At 49.1% G+C, this 19,052-nt stretch overlaps 2 protein-coding genes across 2 annotated transcripts; one reads left to right on the top strand and one right to left on the bottom strand.

Moving 5' to 3' along the window:
- The first annotated feature begins 337 nt into the window (after positions 1-337).
- On the top strand, positions 338-13,658 carry CAP1 (cyclase associated actin cytoskeleton regulatory protein 1). The gene is made up of 13 exons (XM_037380147.1): positions 338-381; positions 5,592-5,704; positions 6,093-6,193; positions 6,656-6,733; positions 8,605-8,748; positions 8,845-8,930; positions 9,470-9,575; positions 9,683-9,860; positions 10,507-10,694; positions 10,896-11,019; positions 11,118-11,200; positions 11,752-11,895; positions 12,248-13,658. The coding sequence occupies exons 2-13, from the start codon at positions 5,611-5,613 to the stop codon at positions 12,329-12,331; spliced, it is 1,410 nt and encodes a 469-aa protein (XP_037236044.1). The 5' UTR covers positions 338-381; positions 5,592-5,610; the 3' UTR covers positions 12,332-13,658.
- PPT1 (palmitoyl-protein thioesterase 1) lies at positions 13,524-19,004 on the bottom strand. Its single transcript, XM_037380148.1, has 9 exons — positions 18,881-19,004; positions 18,420-18,529; positions 17,492-17,619; positions 17,117-17,187; positions 16,149-16,251; positions 15,965-16,055; positions 15,350-15,448; positions 15,065-15,136; positions 13,524-14,605 (listed from the first exon to the last, which is right to left on the bottom strand). The coding sequence occupies exons 1-9, from the start codon at positions 18,987-18,989 to the stop codon at positions 14,483-14,485; spliced, it is 906 nt and encodes a 301-aa protein (XP_037236045.1). The 5' UTR covers positions 18,990-19,004; the 3' UTR covers positions 13,524-14,482.
- Between the last annotated feature and the right edge of the window lie 48 nt (positions 19,005-19,052).

The raw sequence follows: 19,052 nt of genomic DNA, 5'->3' as shown, positions 1-19,052 counted from the left end.
CCCTGCTGGGGCTGTCAGACACACCCCCCCCAGCCCCTCTGTGGTGGCCTCGGGCACCTCGAACCCCCGGAGCTCCCCCAGCCCCTCCCCGCGGGGCCCGGCCCGCCCTGCGGGTCCCCGGCCCCATCCTGCCCCTCGCCCCCGCCCCGTCACCTCCGTGGCCCCACCTCCAAGCGAGACCCCGCCCCTCTGCCCCACTCCTCGCCCTCTCTGGCCACGCCCCCCCTGCCTCCCGCCAATCGCAGGGCGGCTTCCTGGCCGCAGCTCCTCCCCGCCGCCGCCGCGCCGTGCCGTGCGCACTTCCGGTGCGCGGGGCGGGGGCCGGAAGCGGGGGGTGCTGGGCGGCGCCGGGCGGCGGCGGAGCGGGAGCGCGGTAGGGAGGTGAGTGCCGAAGCGGGGGGGCTGCGCATCCTCCTCCTTCTCCTCCTTCTTCCCCTCCCTCGCCGGGGCGGCGGCCCCTGCCCCGGGGCCGGTATCGGCGGGAGGAGACCGCCGCGGGGGGAGCCGCCAGCGGCCGCGCCGGGGCCGGCCGGGAGGCGCCGGTGAGGGGTCGGGCCCGGCCGATCTGGGGGGGCTCCGGCCGCCTCTGCCGGGGCCGCGCTGGGAGGGCGTAGAGAGACGGAGGGGCTGCGACCTGGCCGCTGGGGGTAGATCCGTTATACGCGGTGATTTCGGGTTAATTTAATCACGGAACGGTGAAAACTCCCGGACGGGGCCGTTACTGGGGCCCGCCGCGGGCCGTGGCAGCGGGCGGGACGTTTCGGGGCTTTCTGTGTGGTGCGGGGGCCATTGCTGCTGCGGGGGGGCCGGCCCGGGGGTGTCTCCGTACCCGGGTTCTACCCGGGGGGAGGTGTCACAGATTGGTCCGGTCTGGCCCCCGTGCTCCGCGGCGGCGGGGCACCCCGGGCGGCCTGTACCTGCTCCCCCCCCCCCCAACCCCAGCGAGAGGTGTTTAGGATTCCCGGTGGCAGAGGGGCCGGCGGGTTACCGGTGACTCACCGGGGCAGGGAGCCGTGAGTGTGCCCACGTCCTGTATCCACCTTCCCAGGGGTTTGCCGCAGCCTGAAGCAATGTTATTCCTGTAGCTTGTGCTCCCCCGCCCCGGGAACGCTCCCTGTCCTGCTGCGCCAGGGGTAGGGCTTGTCTTCAGCCTGTTGCTGACTCCTGATTTCGGTGGGGGTTCAGGTGGCATGTGTGTGACTGCTTTGGATTTTCCAATAGTGAAATGAAAAATAATAATAATACTGCAGGCATTTCATGCGTTAGGATTTTGCACATCAGGTTCTGGAATTCCCCAAGATCTGGGCTATGGATGCCCATCACTGCAAACCTAGGGATCTGTGGTGTGGAGAAACTGCTGTGTTCCCTTTCTCTTCTGGGGCGATCCTTGTGTCCCTGGAATATTGCTGAGCTTTCTGAAAGCCAAAAATACCCCCTATTATTCATGGAACAAAGTTCAGCCAAGCAGCCTCTGCTTGAGCAGGCACAGCTCAGGAGGGATGCTGACGAGGTTCAATGCTCTGAATTCCCGATATGGAGCTTGGTACTGCATCCAATTTAGCTTAGATCTGAGATTCTCAGTTACTTCCCTGGTGGATTCATTGCCCTGACAGGGAATGGAAATGAGAAGAGCATTGCCACAGAGTCTGGCAAGTGCAAATCTCCTATTTCATATAATTGTGATGAAAAAGGAGTCCTTGCACTCACTAGTGCAGAGCAAAGTGATACTTTAACCATCTTATAGTGTTTCAGTAAAAATACCAAATAATACTTTTAATGACTTCAGTAGGATTTGTTATTTTGGAGAGCTTAAATAGGGTCCAGATTGATTTTTATTTTTTTTTTTTTTTAAAGGACTTTTGGTTTTCTAAATTAAATAGCTCTGAAATACCAGAAGTAGTCACCGTGGGTTCTGGAGCAATGTCAACAAGTATTGTTGTGCTATAAACAGCAGAGATCTCTGTCTTGGCAACTGCTGGGACTAGCAATAGCTGTCTTGTGTTCGTGGCTGGTCCTGACAACTGACAAAATTCAGGCATTTGGGTCCTGTCTTACATCAAATAATTCCTTATGTGATGAGCTGAACTGTTTAAAAAAAAATTCTTTGGGTTTTTGGAAGATATAATTGTTGGGAATCATCTGGTAGCTGATCCCCGGAGATATTCCAGTGTCAGTTCAGAAATAAACTGTGGTATGTTCTTAATTTAGTTGTCCCATCTTTATTCTTTTTGCCTGTAGAAACAGGAAGTAGCTGATGCAAATTTGGTGTTGCTGACAGCAGTTTGTCGGGCTTCACAAACGCTGAATCTGAACAGAGGCGTAGGTTGGACTTGCTTTGGCTATAAAATTAACATTCGTGTCTTCCAGAATGTCTAAGTGAGGACTCAGGTTAGTGTGCTGTCTCAGGCAACCAGAAGAATTTCATTTATGCCGGTTTTTTTTATGAGAACTAGCTCGCTCCTCTGAGGACTGGCCTTTGGCTGGGACATGCCAACTCCTTGATATTCTCCAAACAGGAAACTCCTTTTATTGTGGTGGTGTCCAGGTTCAGCTTTGGGCTACCTAGTGTTTTTACAGACACAATTCCTTCCTTTTATTGCTCTGATTGGTACATCAAAACTGTCTAGCTGTAGGATGAAAGCATGTTTGCTGTACAGTGTGTTCAAAACCATGTTCCCAAGCTTTGATGGAAATAAAGGTTAGTTCATAGATTAACCAAATGTGCTATGAAAATGAATGGACTTTCTGGCCCAGGGTGAAATGTGCATTTGCTGCGAGTCCATAGCTTCCGCTCCATTGGTAATCAAAGTTCAATTGAATTTAAAGAAGACCTAGATATAAGTCCTGCATGATATTCCCAAAAGGGAGAGCATCATCTCAACTCCACTTCTGTCAGCCGCAGAACTCTAACCTGGCTCCACAGCGTAGCTTGAAAGCCTTTCTCATTCTTCCTGAGCATAGGACGATGTGCGGAACAAAAATGACTCTGAAGCGATCTATGTGTCTAAACTTCCTCTTTAAAGAAGGCAAATTGTGTTTTAATTAATCAAGCAAATTGATTAATGTGCTGTACTGAGATCTGTGAAGTCAGTTTGTCGCTTACTGAAACTATTTTGCATTTGAAGTGATCAATAGACAAAACACTGTCCAGGTGTAGCCTGGGCAGGTCTATTTTGTGATCTTTTTTTTAATTTCCTTGCTAAATGTGAATCTTTAGATTGCAGGCTCTGGCTGTTGATGTTAGTTACAATTAAATCTTTTTATTTCATTCCATGTGGGTATGTCAATAGCAGAAAGAGCTGCATCCACAGGGCAAAGTGCATGGTAAGGGTGAGTCACGATAGCTTTAGCAAGGAGTGACTAAGATTTAGCTGCCTGCTGTAGGACTTTGTGCTGCCTGCGCTTAGTTCTGATTGTGCTGCCAATTTACCAAGTGACTTATCTTGCAAGTTGACCTAATGCTGCCCATTAAACAGAAATTAAAATGAGTTCACCATCTGCTGGATAGCACTAGGTTTACAAAGTTGGTATCAAGCACTGTGAGTTTCTGGCTTCTGTTAGGAAAACCAGGAAGGATGTGTCAAACGGCAAGGAGACTGGAAGGAATCCGAATCTCAGGGAACACTGTCTTGTTAAAGGACATCAATCCCGACAGCATATCTAGAAGTGATGATGTGATATGCAACTCGCAACAGCATGTCTTAGTGCTGGCGGTAGGAAGCAGCTTTCCATCTGGACTTTCTGGTTTGTAATCCTGATTGGAAATGCAGTTTGCGGCTCGGTAATGGGGCTGATCAGATTAGAGCCTCGTGTAGAATGTGGTGGGGATCAGTGGTGCAGAACAGCAGCTTTGTCTGCTTAGCACCCGGTAAACCTGATGTCCTTTCTAAAACCCCTGTGTTATACCCGTCTATCTTGCTGTACTCTTAAAGCAAGGGAGAGTTTCCTTAACAGGTGGCTCTTCTGGGGGAAAAAACCCACCCTTTTTTAGTGTGCTGAGAGTGGGGGAGGCAGAGCCCGGCTCTTGGCTGGGCTCCCACTGGAAGACGTGAGCCCCATTCTGGATGCGTCGTCCTCAGCTGCAGCAGAGCGCTGACGATCCTGTGGTCAGGATTTCTACATTGTACAGAATAAATAAAAAAAAAAGAAGAGGTACTCATTGCTGTTGATTATATGGGTGACTGCCCACAAGTTTCAGCCTCTCTGAACTTTTTTTGTATCTGGAAGCCATCCAGTTACTGCTGTCCGGTTTTATACACAGTACGTCCTCTGGCTCGCTCTTGCACAGAGGAGGAAACCGCTCTCTTCCTTTTGGAAAGGGGGGTGGCCTCTCCCCTGCCCCCCACATCAGTGCTGCTTCTCCTGATGCAAGCAGCCGAAAGAGGGGCGGAAAATGGCCTTGTTTGTCTTGTGACATCAGTGCCGCTTGTGACTAACACTGGATCTGCCCCACATCCTCTGGAAATTGGGTGAAAACATGCACTTTGGAGCAGGGCTGAGAAGGCTTGTGAGCAAAAGCAAAATCCTTGTTGGATCTTCAGGTTTTGTTTCTGAGGGAGAGCTAGGATCAGTTCCTTTGATGCAGCTGCCTGCCTTTTTGGCTGTGCTGGGAAGGATGTTCTCCTCCAGGCAGAGTTTTCAGCTTTTGCAGGCTGTTGCAATAAGAAGGAAGCTGTGTCCAGCCCATAATCGTGATTCATGTAAAATCTTCTGATGAGTGGTGATAAGATAAAAATGCAATTGGTGACTTGCTACTTCCTCCCTGCATTCCCTGTGCATTACTGTGCTTGGAGCGTGGCTTGTCTTGCTCCTTGGTGCAGAGCCTCTGCAAAGCAGTAATTAATGGAAAGTTTATATGACTCTTAAGACATTTCCAGATGAGACGCTGCAAATGACTTAGATACCTAAATCACTTTGTTGTGCAGTGCCTGCAGCATAGGTTCTGCAGTTCAGATACCAAAGCCTGTCAGGGAGAGGATGAACGGGGCGTATTGTTGTAGAAGCAGCTATGCCTTCTTAGCTTGTGCAGCTGCTCATCTTAGTGTGTGCCAGGGTGCCTCATTCTGCATGCTGGTGCTTTGTACCAGAGCGATGCTGGAATTACAGATGTTCCTTGGAGGAATTCAGGACTCCGGGAGGTCCCTACAGTTGCATCTGCAGAAACAAAACTACTAGTTCTAATCTGAAGTGTGTGATCTCCCAGCAAATCAGTTGTGCTTGATTTGCTACATGGTCACAGCTAGGACTTGGGCCAGGAACTGGCTGCAGTGAGATTCTGTACAGAGTTTTGTTTCGATGAGGTGTCAATACAAGGTTAGAAGATAGAAGTTTTATATCCTTGTCCATACGATGGAACAGTAATGACGTGGCCATTAAGGAGCAACTGTGGCAATAGAAAGTGGCTGTTGTGTAATCACTGTCATGCTAATGTGAGGATACCCTGCTGTCCATCATGAGTGTGCAAAGCTAGGTAGAAAATATTCTTCTGGAACTGGTAGAGCTTATAGTAGGCAGCTGATAAACCCTCTTCAACGTTTGGCATCCCATTCGTACTATCAGAGGATGCGAATAATTGTCTTCTGTCTGTGCAGGTTGTGGACGGTGGTAGATATGGAAAGACTGGTTGAACGGTTGGAGAAGGCTGTGGAGCGCCTGGAGACAGTGTGCCAAGGACCTGGCATGTGTGGAGATGGCTCTTCCAAAGGTAAGGCACAAAGTATCACCCCGTGAGAGTCCCTGTGCTGAAGTGTCACCCAGCCAGTGTGGCAGCAGCAGTAGCTGTTGCAGAGCGGGTGGTGCTCGTGCAGGGCATGCAAAAAGCTGTTAGATGTGCACAGAGGGGAAGTGAGTTTCACAGCAGGTACTGAGCAAACGCAGAGGCCTGCGGTTACCATCCTGCTAAGATAAGGACTTCCTGTGCCTGCAGCGCTTCCCTTGTCGGTGTTCAGCTGCATGCTTCAGGCTGAGCCTCCTGCCGTGACCTGGCTGGGAGGTGCAGCCCACCAGTGCGCTGTGCACGTGTGAGTGCTCCCAGCCCAGGAGCCCAGCCGGTGCCTCTCGGTGATGCCTGTACTGTGGTTCCCTCTCTGCAGGTGTGGCTCAGTACGTGCAGGCTTTCGATGCCCTTCTGGCTGGCCCAGTAGCTGAATACATCAAGATCAGCAAAGAAGTTGGCGGGGATGTGCAGAAGCATGTAAGGAATCACGTTCTTCTCCCTCAGCTCTAAATAATGCTGCTTGTCCTTCAGGGCTGTTAAGGGCCAAGCTTGCTTTTGGTGTTTGCATTCCTTTGGCGCTGTATTCTAGGATGTTTATAATCCCCAAGGATTCAAAACAGATGCAGATGCCCGCCCAGATAACCTCCAGCAGATTTCCACCTACTCACACACATGATGAATCAAACCTCCTTGAAATCTTTGGTAGCTGGGTGCCTAGTTCTCTTTATAGACTTTAGGAAGCCTGTAAACTACCTAGCCCAAGAGCTGTTGCATTTTTGTGAGTTTTCTCTGAGGATGGGTGTCTCCAAGAATATGTGCTCTGAGATCAGCATAGCTGCTCTCTTACAGACTAGGAACTGTGGGCAGCGGGAGCTTGAATGACCGCTAGTGTCACACTGGGTACAAGGGAAGCTCTCTGATGTTTTTCTCTATTATTAGGCTGAGATGGTTCATGCAGGCTTGATGAGCGAGAGGGCTCTTCTGGTGATGGCATCTCAACACCAGCAGCCAACAGAGGTAAGTCTGGGAAATTGCTTGCCAGAAAATGGGTACGCTCTTACCTCCGGGTCAGGGATGACTGCAAGTGCAGGGGGATCTGGGCTAATGCAGTTGCTCCAAAAGAGGAACTAGAGAAGGACTGGAGACACTTGAATTTGTGAGGTGACACTTGCTGAAAGTGTGAACTGTTCCAGCTGCTCATCCAATGCTGGGCAGAATTCCAGAAGTCAATTCTTAGAGCTGCAGAACTAGGATTTTCCAGTCATTAGAGCAACAAGTTTTCTGTAGCTGTCAGAGCACCTTGTGAGCATCATCTCACAGCATCTGTCTTGAGTTTCACCTGGCACCAGCACTGCACAATCACTGTTCCCCGAGATGCAACCTGCAGACAGCAACTTATCTGAGACAGGAGCCAGTGGGATTTGCCTAGAGCATGCTTTTCATTACGTGATGCTTATAGACTTTCAGGCATCAGGCTCGTTCTGAAGTATAACAGACATTTGTCTCTGTTGAATGGCCTCTGAATAATAGCTAGGCTTTTAGGATTGATTTGTCTTGAAGCAAGTAATTTAACACTTTACCCTAGGTTGCTGCTTCTCAGCAGGATGTGTGACTGAGAATCTGATCCTGAATGCATTGGTTTTTCCCTGCTGAGAACCATTTTTCCTGAGCCACAGGATCCCTTCTTGCTTTTCTTTGCAGTTATTATCTGGTTTAGTCATGGCTTCTACTGTTACATTGTGGTAGCTGGATTTCTGTGCTACTTTCACTGCAAATTGTATCTGCATCTTTTTCCCCAAATTCAGCATTGTTTATTTTTGACCAGGCTTGCTGTGGTGGTGCTCTGCATAGTCTCTAGTCTGAGATTCTGCTTATAAATTCCACTGATACGTTACTTAAGGTTACTCTTGGTTCATAATCTTTTAATCTAATGTAGGTCTTTGTGCAGGTTGTCTTGTAGGAGTCTAGTCAGTTCTGGAGTAGCCAGTTTAAAAAGCAAAATGTATGAACTCATTGCCTGTGGCGAAGAATTTCCCTATCCTGTTACTTGACAATAGCGCTAGGCTGGAGCTTCTGAAAATGTAGCCTGGCCAGTGGTGCTTGGAACCTCTCTGTTCTCATCTAAACAGGGGAAGGGACAGCAAAGGAAAAGCTGAGGCTTTGAAAAGCAAGTTTTGCCCAAATTTGTCTCTCACTGCTGCCACCAGCAGGAGACCTCCTGATCTTAAAAGCAAGAAAAGTTGCCCAAGAGGCAGCTCTGGCAGTGTGTAATTGGCTGGCTGCTCTGACCTCAGAAGACTTCTAAGCGCTATCAGTCAGCCTTCCAAGCGAGCAACACACAGAAACAATTTTTATCATCCAAATACTAAAGGCGTGGATTGACTTGAGACGTAACTTGAATCCTGAAGTCTGGCTTGATAGGGTGACTTGAGAACTTGCTGCGACGCTGATTGTAATGCAGGCTGGAGATCCCAAACTGCAAAAGCCTGCATAGCACCCCTTTCTCTGAGAGTTTAAAGGAGAGGAAAAAATTTAACAAACTGTCTTGGAACAAAAGAATCCAGGAAAGGCAAATGCTATTTCTGTCGTTGTTACTAACAAGCTTTGTCAGAGTCTCTTGGATTGAACATGAGTCACAGTTCTTGGCGTACTCCCATAGTACCAATCCGGTTGGGAGCTATGACTTCAACCCTGGAGGAGCTAGGCTGTGGGACCGAGCTGGGCTCGCAGGGAGAGCTAAGCCTGGACAGGAGCTGTAGCAATAACTTGCGCCAGTTGGAATCTTCCTCCAAGTGACCATCACCTCAGCGGAGCCGCCCATGAAGATGTGCAGCCATTCCAGAGCAATACTAATGTTCTTTATTGTTATTGTCTCTCTTGTTCTGCAGAATGCGTTCTCATCCCTTCTGAAACCAATTTCAGAGCAAATCCAGGTGGTGCAGAATTTCAGGGAGAAGAACCGTGGTAGCAAACTGTTCAATCACTTATCAGCAGTCAGTGAGAGCATCCCAGCCCTGGGCTGGGTGGCCATGGTAAGAACACCAGTGGGAAGCGGTTTCCTTGGACTGGTGGGAAAAGTCTGGCTCCTTGGTCAGCTGTTCCATGCCAATGTGTTTGTTCTTCCCTAGGCTCCAAAGCCTGGTCCTTATGTGAAGGAAATGACTGATGCTGCCATGTTTTATACCAACCGGATCCTCAAGGAGTACAAGGATGTGTAAGTTCACCTTCTGTCTTAAAGACCTCATCAAACACAGCTAATAGGGTGTGTAGGGGCTACTTCAGCATCTAACCACAGCTGTCTTGGTCTTTCATTCAGTCATTCTTTTTAAAGGCAGGGTATATTTGTAAAGCCTCACTTAGCTGTTCTTTCCTGATCCTTAGGGACAAGGTTCCTCGTATTCATGTTGCAGCTGGAATTCCTGGTAGCAAGTGCATTGTCTCAGCATTATTTGGTGGCTGAGCTGTCTCCCAGGGCAGCAGCTTGTGCTTCGGGAGTGGATCTTGTGGGAAGTATCAGACTCTTCAAGGGAAATGGGTGACAGTGCAGAGCCAGGCCTGTAGCCTTCTGCCTGCGGGTGCAAGATTAATACCGAAGCCAGAATGCAGCGCTAGAGGTGTGAGGCTGCTGCGTTGGTCCAGCTGCTTCTTGCCCTATAGGCTGAGAGGTGGAGAGGTGTTAAGAACTGTTTGTAGTCCTTGAGTTTTAATGGCAAATGGACCTGCTCGTTCCTGATGATATCCTTGTGTCCTCAGAGATAAAAAGCAAGTGGACTGGGTGAAAGCTTATCTGAGTATCTGGACAGAGCTGCAGGCCTATATCAAAGAGTATCACACCACGGGGCTGACTTGGAGCAAAACAGTAAGTGCTGGCTTACGTCGCAAGAGCTTCTTAGATGAGTATTGCATGATTATTGCAGCAGATATGGAGCTTGTGCAATTGCTTTTCCTTTTGCTGGCCTCTTACAGGGTCCTGTAGCAACAGAAGGGGCTAAATCACCATCTGCTCCCCCAGCTGGGGTTGCGCCTCCCCCACCAGGCCCTCCTCCCCCACCTGTTCCAGCCCCCACGAGCTCCAGCACAGATGACTCTGCCTCCCGCTCCGCACTCTTCGCCCAGATCAATCGGGGAGAAGGCATCACCTCTGGTAGGTGGAAGTAGCTAGCAGAGGGAGGGCAGCCATCAGCGAGAGTACTGTTGTGCTGCGAGCCCTCGTTTTGCTGTCATCCCTCAATATACCAGCTTAGAAAGCAGGCTTGCAGTAACAAAAGGCCATCTGATCCGAGTATGAGGCTGGGCATCAGAAGCAGCCCTGACGCAGGGAACACGTCTGAGTTAGAATTCTCAGCCTCATCTGTCAAGTGTAGCAAGAGATTAATCTCCAGCTGGAATGGAAAAATTGAGACCTTTGGTTGCCTGCACAACTTCAGTTACAAAGGGTGCAATTTTGCACCTACTCAGATTTGCACAAAACTGACCCCTTTTTTGTGTTACCTGGCCAGCGTGTCAGGACAGAGGTGAGAAAAGGTGAGGTGCTTGGCTCAGGGCTTTTTCCAGCTGCAGAGTGGAAGAGCTGGCGCCTTCTGGTTCTACAGTACATCTTGTGTTCTCGTCAAGATTGCATCAGTGTTTCTTGCTCTCTCCTCTTTCACTTGCTGTCACTTGTGCTTGGACTCAACTTAGGCCCAGTTGCAGTTTATTTGCATTTTGAAAAATGTTTTCATGATGATTGTTGTTAGCACTGATGTCTGTGTTCTTCGAGAGCTGGATTTCGGGTTTGACTTCTCTTGCAGGCTTAAGGCATGTTTCAGATGACATGAAGACCCACAAGAATCCAGCCCTGAAGAACCAAGGGGGTCCTGTGAGAAGTGGACCCAAACCTTTCACTGCTCCCAAACCAGCGTGTAATGCTAACCCCTCCCAAAAAACCTCTCCAAAGGCACCTGCGCTGCTAGAATTAGAGGGCAAAAAGTGGAGAGTGGTGAGTGCCTGGTGTTGGCATGAGTGGGCTGGAGGGATGGGAGCTTTGCAGCAGGGAAGGAAGGTCTGAAGACCTTCCTTGTAAGAGGCACAAGCCTGAAAGTACATGCAGTTTGCTTTTAAAGGGGCTTCACTGCCCTGCTGTTCACATGGATGGATTGGTCTGCATTCAGAAAATAAAGTGTTTTGCCTGTCTTTTCAGGAAAACCAGGAGAATGCCACTAACCTGGTAATCAGCGATACAGAGTTGAAGCAGGTAGCATATGTTTTCAAGTGCACAAATAGTACGCTCCAAATCAAAGGCAAGATCAACTCCATCACCCTTGGTAAGCAGAGGAACCCTGAAAACTGCTTCTGTGTGCTGGTCTTTAAAAGGCTGGATCTCCAAAACGTTTCTGTGACCTACTCTGTCGTTTCTTTGCAGATAACTGTAAGAAGCTAGGTCTGGTGTTTGATGACGTGGTGGGCATCGTAGAGATCATAAACAGCAGGGATGTTAAAGTTCAGGTGAGTGTCTGCATCCTGTTCTCTGCCTGGAGTGTGACTGCTGTGCTGTACAACAGGGTGGCTGTAGCATCTGCTGGCTTGAGTAGTTATATTATTTCTAGAACAGGAATGTGCATCTGTGGAGAACGTTCATGAAGCACCACCAGTCCTGCTGCTCTGCAGCTCACCCTGCCCAGCCCTTAGGAAAGGGCTGAAATTTCCTTCACTGAGCTGTTTCAGGGCTCTAGGTAGAAGATTAGCCTCTGTGGGGCAGGCAGACGATATGACTGCCAAAGTAGGAGGGCAGCAGTACAATCTCCTCCGATTCCCATTTTGCTATCTGATTTGGGATGGTCAGCTTGGCCAGTGTTCACTGTAGTTTTGTTGTAAAAAGATCAAATCAAATAACTTCCCATTTTTAGTAAAGGTGGGAGTACTTGCATCCAGCGTGCCTGCAGCAGGGAGGTTGGAGTCCAAACCTCTGGCCTTGAAGGCAGGCACAAAAGAAAAATGTTGTGGTTGCTGAGTTCAAACTAATGTTCCTCTAACTGCTGCTTCGACCACCCCGCTAGGTAATGGGTAAAGTGCCAACGATTTCCATCAACAAGACAGACGGTTGCCACGTGTATCTGAGCAAGAACTCCCTAGACTGCGAAATCGTCAGTGCCAAGTCATCAGAGATGAATGTCCTTATTCCCACAGAGGGTGGTGACTTTGTAAGTGCTACTTTTGAAATCGTTGTGGAGGTCTGGTTGGGGTAATGCACGGCAGGATTCTTACCGAGCCCTGCAGGGAACGTGGGTTACAGTGAGGTCTGGAGGGACAATTTTAGACTCTAGACTTTGGAGGCTGTGCATGATGATCAGATATTAAAACCAGCGAATCAAGTTGTCTTTATGGTGAGATACTTGCTGGCTTGAGAGAGCTGATTCTTCCTCAGGATCTCCTGAGGGCAGAACAGGCAGTGTTCGTGGTACAGGAGAGGGTTGTTCATGGTACAGTGGAAGAAGTTACTAGTCTTAGTCATAAACAGTTTTTTGACAACAGATTTCTATTTTTACCCTCCAGACTGAATTTCCTGTCCCAGAACAGTTCAAGACAGTGTGGAATGGTCAGAAGTTGGTTACCACTGTGACGGAAATTGCTGGCTAAGCAGAAAAGCTCCAAGGCTCATACCCTCCCCTGGCCCTGCTGTGGGACAAATCTGCTTTCAGATTCTCTTAGATTTCTTGTACCTTTCTGCTCTCAAACTGCTTCTCTTCTACCCGAGAGACACAGCTACCTGCCATCACTGAAATACCTCTGCCTGGGGTTTGGTGTAGGTGGTGCGTCAGTTATCGTCCACATCTATTAGCAGGAAGGTGTATTTTTTTCTCTTTCCCCTTGTCTGATCTAACTGCACCAATTGATCAAGTCAGCTTTTCGGTGAACTTCACAGCCAGTACTGGCAGTTGGCTTTCAGAGTGTTGTTCGGTTTTTTTCGTATTGACTTTAAGCAAACTGTTCATGTGAGAGAGGAATGTTGTCCCCTTTTTAACGAATAATGGCATCTGTCAGGGTCCAGAGTACCCAGTTGCTATGGCAGATGTCTTGAGAAGGTCCTGGAAGCTGCTAATTCCAGCTCTACATACTAGTTGGTGGCATTACAGGACATGGGAATGGCTTTGTCGGACCAAAGGCTGAGGACCTGGGCTGTAGCATTCCACCCTGATTTCTCTTGTATCATTCCTACTAGCTCAGTGTATTTCTGATTGTGCCATGACAGGAGGCTTTATATTAACCAGTGCCACAGGAAGACTGCAGTGGAGTAACTGTGGTTACCCCCCTCCCCTGCAGTCTGGCTGGTAGCTTGGAGCTGAGCATCTCTTATTCCAAGAGCCCTCCATCTGGCAAGGGACTCTTTGCCCCAGAGCTTCCTTCTCAGAGCAGCTGAACTCAGGTTCAGTCTTCCAGGACAGTTCTTCTGAACCTGTCCCCTTCTGCAGAGGAAGGGTCTCCTTCATTCCAGGGTCAGTAGTGCAGTATTGTAAATACCCAAGTTGGATCCAGTCGGTTCATCACTCTCTTCCTCATCTGCAATCAGTCCCCATAAGGTGAATCCTCCCAGCCTGCCCTTTCCCCTGTTGCTTGGCTCTTTAATTTGGTGGAAGCTGGTAGCCTCTGTTCCAGGGCCCTGGAGCAGAGGGATGGATCCAAGACACAGTACTGTACTGACCCATAAAGGGAGCTGCACGTGCTTTGACCTTCATTTTTCCAATGCCTCGGGTGGCATAAGCATATCTTAAATGCATTTCCTCTGTAAAGTGTCAATGTTCTTTTTCTCTAGGACAAAACTTACAAAAAAAAATATGCAATTTTTTTATTTTGAGACTGTCCTGTGACTTGTACTCGTTTTCTCCTGAGGCTTGTGAAAAAACCTTTCTTATGTACTTAAGATTATACAGAAGATAGAATAAAGTTAATGCCAACTTGCTCATTACAGAGGCTTTTGTCCATTCTTCAGGGGCACACAAGACCTCGGGTAGGACAAGATGCTTCGTGCTGCCTTACCCTGCCTCCATGCTGCCTCACCACTTCCCTGTGGGGAAGCAGACTTTCCTGAACTCCCCTCAAATCCAAAGGGTCGGTAGTTGTCAAAGCTCACTTTTTTTTGTTAGGTGGTCTTTATTTATTGCAGTTTCTGTATAAAAGTGCATAAACCAAGCCATTAGTTGAAAACTTCAAGCTGTCAATACCTACTTAATTCAAACCCCTACTTTTTCCCCAGAACCCCCTAAATTTGGCCCATTTCTCCATCTGGAAGGATAGGCTGTACTATCTTTCCTCTACATACAGCCATATAAACCTACTTGCTGATCCCTTTAAGAGATGCAGCAGCATTCTTGCACTAGTGATTTCAGTTAATACTGCCATTGTGTCCTGCAAGGAACAGGTGACAAGGAAAACAAACCCCCTCACACAGCTAATCATTTTGCCATCACCAAGTGACCAGCACAGCCCCAGCTCTGAGAACTGAAGTAGACTTACCGAGGCCTGTGCAGGATGGAGTGCTTCGGAGTTAGTGTGAGGCTCAGTCCACCCATATTGGAGCATAATTACGTTCAGACAAATCCTGGTCTCTTACTGCAGTGTAATGGGTGCTGCCTCTGCACACTGTGGAACTGCTGAGCTAAACCCCCTCTTCCTCCCCTTCCCCAGACCCCCGTAGGCTCGTATACAGAAAGTGCTGTTGTACAGTGGCAGCTGCGTTAACTACAGTGGCAGACACTCCCCAGTGCTCTCACAGGGGGCCTCCCCTTAGCGTCACTGGAGGAAGGGGAGGATAGTGGTGTAAAACCATTCTTCTGAGAAGTGCAGGTGATCCCCTTTCACCCCCAGGAACACCAGCTTTCCCGCTTTGTCCATCTCCTGCAGCCCCAGGCGATCCTGCAGAGAGAAGCATGACCATAGGTAGCTTCCTGAGGCCTGCCACAGCCAAACGCTGGCAGTGGCTGGGGAACCCAGCCTGGAGAAAAGCACTGATGGTCAGGGACTGTTGTTGCAGCAGAAGTGGCTGCAGGCTAGAGTGGGTTTCACTTCTGCTCTTCAGAGCCTTCCTCTCATACAGGGGAAAAGGGATGACTTAACAACAAGGCTTTAAAAAGGAGCAGAGTTCATTAAACACATGCTGAAAGGGGGGGATCTTGAGCCAGGTACGAGACCACCCTGTAATTGCCACTGCCAGAACTGCCTGGAGAGAAATGCCTTCCCAGCTACTGGCAAGAGGAGGCGATATCCCAGGAACGGCAGAGATAGTGAGTAAAGCAGAGATGTGAGCTCCTCAACATCCCAAGGGCACTACAGAGTGGAAACTGCGGCAACCCCTCAGCCCCCAGCAAAACACACCTCTTTGTACAGCAAGGTCTCCTTCAGCGGGATGGTCTCCTTGGCTTGGCCACTTTTGTAAAACCCAAACCACTGCCAGAATAAAAAGAAGGAAATGGTCGCTGAAGGGTTCCCAGGAGATAAGCAAGTTCTCACCAGCTTCTGGTGGAAACAGTGCAGTATAAGGCCTACGTCTGTGCTCAGCCTGCTCCTTGCCAGCCTCAAGTTCTGCCATAAAAGGACAAACCAGAAACGAGCAAGCACCAAACCACCACCCAAAAGCAGCACCCGTCCTGCCTGCCTCACCTCAGAGATCGGAGGGTCGACCATGGTATCATTGAGAAATTTCACCATCACAAACTTTTTCAGAGCCATCAGGTTTTTCTTGTACGTCTCGTTGATGCCCTGGATGAAAGCAATAGAGAACAGATCCAAGTCACTGGAAAACCTATTGAGACACGTTAGGGAAACAGCCTGCTCCAACTTGGCCTGCACCTGCAAAGGAAGCCCTGGCCTGCACCAGCCTAGGCAGGGACGTGTGTTTCCGTTAACAGCCTCCCTTGGCTGTGCTCATGGCGTTCAGCCTCATCTCCAGGCTGTAAAGAGGGGGTGGGCATCCCCTGCCTTGCCAGGGGAGTGAGAGGATTCACCCACTTGAAAGGTGGTGGGAGGACTGAGCATGTGGCTTATCTACGCCAACCACCCCAAAACAGCGCAGACACACGGGAGCTGCTCTGCCACAGACAAGTCTCATTTGTAAATCTACCAGCAAAAACACTTCCTACACCCCTGGGATCCAGGGCAAAAAATGCTCCCCTTCGAACTCCAGCAAGATGACTGCCAGGGAGCACGAACATGAGTGAACTCACTGCTAAGGCTTCTGCTCTCCTACTACCATTTAACCATCAGCCAGGTCCTTACCCTCTCCTGATTTATATCAGCCAAAAAGATACTGTTTTTCATATAGTCGTCCTCCTTCAGAGGGTCATGCCAATACTCTGCTTGTACCAAGCTGGAAAAGAGAGAAACCAAAGATTAGGCCGGAAACCCAGAGCTGCTCAGGTGTGCCTGGCCGCTGTTGTTGCAGCTTGATGAATATACTCACTGCTCTTGAACAGCTTGTGTGTAGGCGCCAAGATCCAGCGTCTTTCGGATCCAGTCACAGATATGGGAGCTCTCACCAGGACAGCGTGGAAAGCCGTACACACCTGGGGTATGGAGAAATGTGTAATAACCGTGTAAGACTGTGAAATCCCTTAATCCCTCCAGCTGGTAAAGAACCACCCTCTTACAGAACAGTGGCAAGAATTACCCAGGGAATCAGGCAGCCTTTAATCCTGCAATCCCATTAGACAGCCCTCCTGCCCCTGAGCACTATTACACACAAAGATAATGGATGATGTTCTTGAGCTGAGGGAATTGCTCTGGAGAACGGGGGCACGCAGACGAGCAGAATACCATCCAGCTCGCCTGGTCTGTTCCCAGGAGATCTCACGATCGGTCCCTACAAATCTTCCCACCACACTACAATGAAATAAACTCAAGCCATAGAGCTTCTCAGGGGAGAGTATCTGAAATTCAGTCAGCCTCTCTTAACTGTATAGTCTCTTTAATCATTTCTGTCTCTTTAATTTCATACTGTCTCTTTACTGCAAAAAGCACATCCCTTTCCCTGAGGCTTTAGCTTTCTAGATGCTGATTGTAAAACATCCTTGTGACCCAGAAGGTTTAGTTTCACAAAAGCTTTGCTCTGTAGTTAGAAATTTCTTCTCCCGAAACAACTAATCCCAAGTGCTTCCAAAGTACAGAAGAATTCTACCCAGACAATAAGTTGTTTACTTACAAAGGTCACTTCTTGTTGCCAGTTAAGCAAGACCAAGACAGAAGATAACACAGTTGCCTAACAACTGGGCCAAAGCAGACCACCAGATTCAGACAAGTACAAAGGGGCAGTTTAATTCACCAGAAAATGGTCAGATTTTAGGAAAAGGCCAAAAAACCATCCCTCCTACCAAGAAGGGCCCCCTACCCTTCAAGGTGCTTAGGAAGTGTGATAGCTTAATTGGACACTACCTTGGTGCTGTCCCCCAATGGAGATCAAATTGAGCATGGGAGGAGAAGGACACCTCTGGGCCACTGCCCTCCTGTGGGAAAAAAGGAAGGAGCTGAGCTGGCACCCAACATGCCCAGGCCACCAGTGCTGGTTCACATGCAGCTCTCAGCTTGCCACTGTGTGGGCTCAGGTACTTGGGTAACATGTGCTAAGAGAATTAACCCTTCCTGGTAGAGGAGGGCTATAGGCAAACATGTTCTTACCTCCTTTGGAGCGCAACTACCCTTATGAAGGGGTTTGTCAGTTTACATCTGCTTAGTATTTTAAAAGAGTTTTAAATCAGAACCTAAAACCCAACAAAAAGCACTGGAAATGGAACAGAAGTGTAAACTTACAGGAACTGGCCTCCTTGGGAGAAGCCCATTGCGTTGTAGCCTCCTTTCAGGTGAGGGTCCTTTGCAAGTTGGCTGCACACCTCTCTCACTTGATCGTTCACATTCATAAAGAAGCTGTTCTCCATATCCTGATGGATTAGCCAGATTAGAATGCATAGCTTGTACAATGGCTTATGTTATTTTGATCTCTGCAAATAGAATGCTCAGTTCTGCTTTTGAAGAGGACCTTAACTTTCACAATATGACAGAAGTAAATTCAAGTTTTGAGACTTCCCTTCACCATGTCATTGTTCCTACTCTGCTTGGCAAAACTCTCATATAGAAAAGTGACACTTCCCCAAACTTTTTGACAATTTGAGTCCCTTCAGATTTTATGTGTCTATATATATTTATAAAAATTAAAAATCAAACTTCACCCATCTTCTCCAGATCCTAGAAAATAACATACATTGCACAATATCCTGAGAGCCTTTAAAACAATTCTGAAGGGCTACATAAAACTGTCAAAAACCATGAAGGTGTAGTGGTCTGTACCTTTATTCACTATATGTTTTCAGTATAATAAACGGTTGGAAATCCATAAGGATGGCAAGGGATAAAACTCTGCTTTAGTACTATACCTTATCACATGCCTTTATATTACTTGGAGTGGTTAGAGTGCTAATCACTGGATTTGCATATTAATCCAATATAGACTAGGGACTTGTTTTTCCCCAGTTCTTTTCTGCAGGTATTATCTAGACTGTTGGTTTTCTACCTGTCAAAACTGTTTACTTCACAAGGAAGAAAAAAGTTAGCAGAGACAGCACAATGAGAATCCTTGTGGAATTGTGTTGACAACAGAGACTGCAATAACTACTGCACCACCACCGCCACACACCACACCGCTCCGCCAAGCAGAAACGCGAGTGACAGCTGAGTTAGTTACCTGTATCAGGTTGCTTCCAATCTTGAGAGACAGAACATAAATCCCTGGTATTTTGTTCTCCACTATTTTTTTAATGTACCCCATGCTTTGTGGATTGCAGCAACTGTCTCCTGTGAGAGGGAACAACACAACACACCGTCAGGCCACCGCTCAGGGCCCTAACCTCGCCTCCGCAAACGTACCAGCCCCCGGCCCGCTACAACGGGGCCAGAAGCCGCCACCGCACACACGGGCCGAGGAGAGGAGGGTCGGCACCTCCCGGTCTTCGTAGAAAACAGCAGCCCAGAGGAGGGGGACACCGGAGCGGGGCCGGGGGCGCCCTGCGAGCTCCCCTCGGGCCTACTCGGGTCCCGGCACGGCCCCATCCACCGGCCGGGCCAGCTAAGCGCCGCTGCCCCGCCCCCAGAGCCGTTACCGGAGGATCGGCTCCGGCCCCGCCCCCGCTGCCGGTCCCGGCTCACCCATGCCGTGCCAGATAACCAGGGGAACGGCGGCGGCCGCGCAGCCCAGGCACAGACCCAGCAGCACCGCCACCACTGCCCTGACCGCCGCCATCTTGACTGGCCACATGACTCGCGCGCGGGTCACGCGGCGGGGGCGGGACTCATGGTGGCGGGAGGGGTCTAGTGCCGG

This window comes from Falco rusticolus, chromosome 3, assembly GCF_015220075.1.
Source record: "Falco rusticolus isolate bFalRus1 chromosome 3, bFalRus1.pri, whole genome shotgun sequence".
NCBI classification, from domain to species: Eukaryota; Metazoa; Chordata; class Aves; order Falconiformes; family Falconidae; genus Falco; species Falco rusticolus.
Note: the sequence above shows the minus strand (reverse complement) of the source record. Positions and strands in the feature narration are given on the sequence as shown.